Source organism: Magnolia sinica, chromosome 14, assembly GCF_029962835.1.
Source record: "Magnolia sinica isolate HGM2019 chromosome 14, MsV1, whole genome shotgun sequence".
NCBI classification, from domain to species: Eukaryota; Viridiplantae; Streptophyta; class Magnoliopsida; order Magnoliales; family Magnoliaceae; genus Magnolia; species Magnolia sinica.
In genome coordinates, this window is record NC_080586.1 from 40,186,771 (window position 1) to 40,189,000 (window position 2,230).

General features: G+C 48.2%; 1 protein-coding gene across 1 annotated transcript; it reads right to left on the minus strand.

Annotated features, from left to right (window-relative positions):
* Nucleotides 1-414: 414 nt before the first annotated feature.
* On the minus strand, nucleotides 415-2,230 carry LOC131225679 (purine-uracil permease NCS1-like). Its single transcript, XM_058221253.1, has one exon. It carries the CDS (start codon nucleotides 2,147-2,149, stop codon nucleotides 479-481), a length of 1,671 nt encoding a protein of 556 aa, XP_058077236.1. The 5' UTR covers nucleotides 2,150-2,230; the 3' UTR covers nucleotides 415-478.

A 2,230-nucleotide genomic window follows, 5' to 3' on the forward strand; every position in this document is an offset into this window, starting at 1 on the left:
TGATTGAACTGGAACAGCCCATCCCTAAATATTTGAACGATTTTGTCACCTATACCATTCAATTCAATGGGAAGTTTCCAATTTCCCACTAGATTCCAGCCGGTTTGGTCAAGACCGCTGATACATGATGCGCCGAATGAACAGCAGTCTTAAACAACTAGCTGGGCGTCACACGTTCACTTGTCGGATTACGACAATTTCAATTCTCAAAATGAAAATTGCCTAAATGGTTGAATAATTTTGTCATCTACACCGTTTAAGGGAAAGTTTTCAATTTCCCACTAAATTCCATCCAGTGTCTACTATACATCTGATCTATGATGGCCGAATAAACAGAAAATCATATACAACCAGAGGAAGCCACAATTTCAATGCCAAAAATGGAAAATAGATGTCCGCGTATCAGTCACGAGAGACGCAAATATCAATTCCCTTCATTTAATGTATACAAGTAATTCTATTCCCATTTTAAAAGAATTTACTCGGCGGGAGCTAGGTGATCGACAGGTTGAGAAATCCCTCTTTGGCCTCCCAAACATGAGAGAAACCAGTAAACAATCCCAGCAATGAAGAAGCTTATAAACCAAGCATTGTTATAGATTACCACAAATGCCTCTGCAGTTGAATTCAGGAGTCCTACCTTGTTCAGGAAACCCGGGATTACTGGCAGTATTCCGATAACCAGAGCTGCCATTGCAGCTAGATTGAATCCTCTGCAGTAATAGTAAGCCCCAAGAGGATTATATGAGTACAACGCATTGATGTCTAAAACCATGCCACGGAGAATGTAGTAATCGACTATTGTTATCGCTCCAATGGGGCCAAGAAGTGCAGAGTACCCCACCAGCCATGTATAGACGAAGCTCTCGCTGGAGTGGAGAAGCCTCCACGGCTGACAAACAATGCCTAGCATTGCTGTCAGAAGAGCGCCTCTTCTGAAGTTGAATGTCGACGGGCTGAGGTTGACAAGGGCATTAGCAGGGGCGACGATGTTCGCTGCAATATTGGTGGTGATTGTGGCCAAGCTGATTCCGAAGATGGCCAGGAACATAGTTGGGAACCCACCGATTGCACCGAGGAGTTGGATGGGACTAGAGATTACACGGCCAAAGATCACCTCTGTTGAGCATGTGACCGCTAGGCCCACAAAAGTGAACAATCCCATGAAAATGGGAAGGCCGACCTGGCCCATAATCTGATCTTTTTGGCTCTTGGCGTGCCGAGTGAAATCTGGTATGTTGAGCGCAACCGTGGCCCAGAAGCTAATGTTCGCAGTTAGGGAAGGGAAGAAGAGTGCCCAGAATTCAGAAGAGGTAAGGCGCGATGATAAGGAGAGCATGCTACCAAAGCCCCCAGCTTTGACATAGGCCCAACAGAGGAGGGAAGATGTTAGTATGATGAGGATTGGAGCAGAGTACTTCTCAAGGTCTCGTATACCATCCATTCCTTTCCATATGATGGCCATCTGGGCTAGCCAGAAGAAGATGAAGCAGCTGAATTCAAGTGGGGATGTGCCGAGCCAGGGGAGGGAACGGGCTAGGGATGATTTCTTGACAGATGATGGGAGGAGAAGGAAGACAGCTTCTCCACCAATCCACGATTCAATGCCGAACCAACCGCACCCAACCAATGCGCGAAGCAGAGAGGGGACGTGGGCCCCTCTGATACCGAAGGCTGATCGGGCAAGGATGGGGAATGAGATGCCGTAGCGGGTCCCAGGATGACCAGTGAGTATGAGAGGGATCAAGAGGATGATGTTGGCGGTAACAACGGTGGCGATTCCTTGCCACCATGCCATGCCGAGGTCGACAAGGCTGCCGGCGAGGTAGTAGGTTGGGACTCCGACCACAAGTCCCACCCAGAGGCTGGCCATCTCCCATCCTGAGAAGGTTCTATTTTCATTCGTTGTTGGCTTTAGGTCATCGTTGGTGAGATCGGATCCGGGATCGGATCCGAATTGGGCCGTGGCTTTTGCTGCCGTGGTTGACCCGGGACATGTTGTGGTTTGGAGCAGAAGCGGTTGGTGGCGACGATGGACAGTTGAGGTAGATCTGGCGAGACATTGACCATTGAGAATCTGAGATTTTAATTTCTGTGTTGGAATGGAGAGAGAGGGATGGAGATGGAATTGCAGGTATCTTGATCCCATGACGAAGATGGGACAAGGGATGGTCGGTTGTGAATCTGAAGTATCAGAAGAGATACCAAAGTTGAGGACGTGGTTGTCACA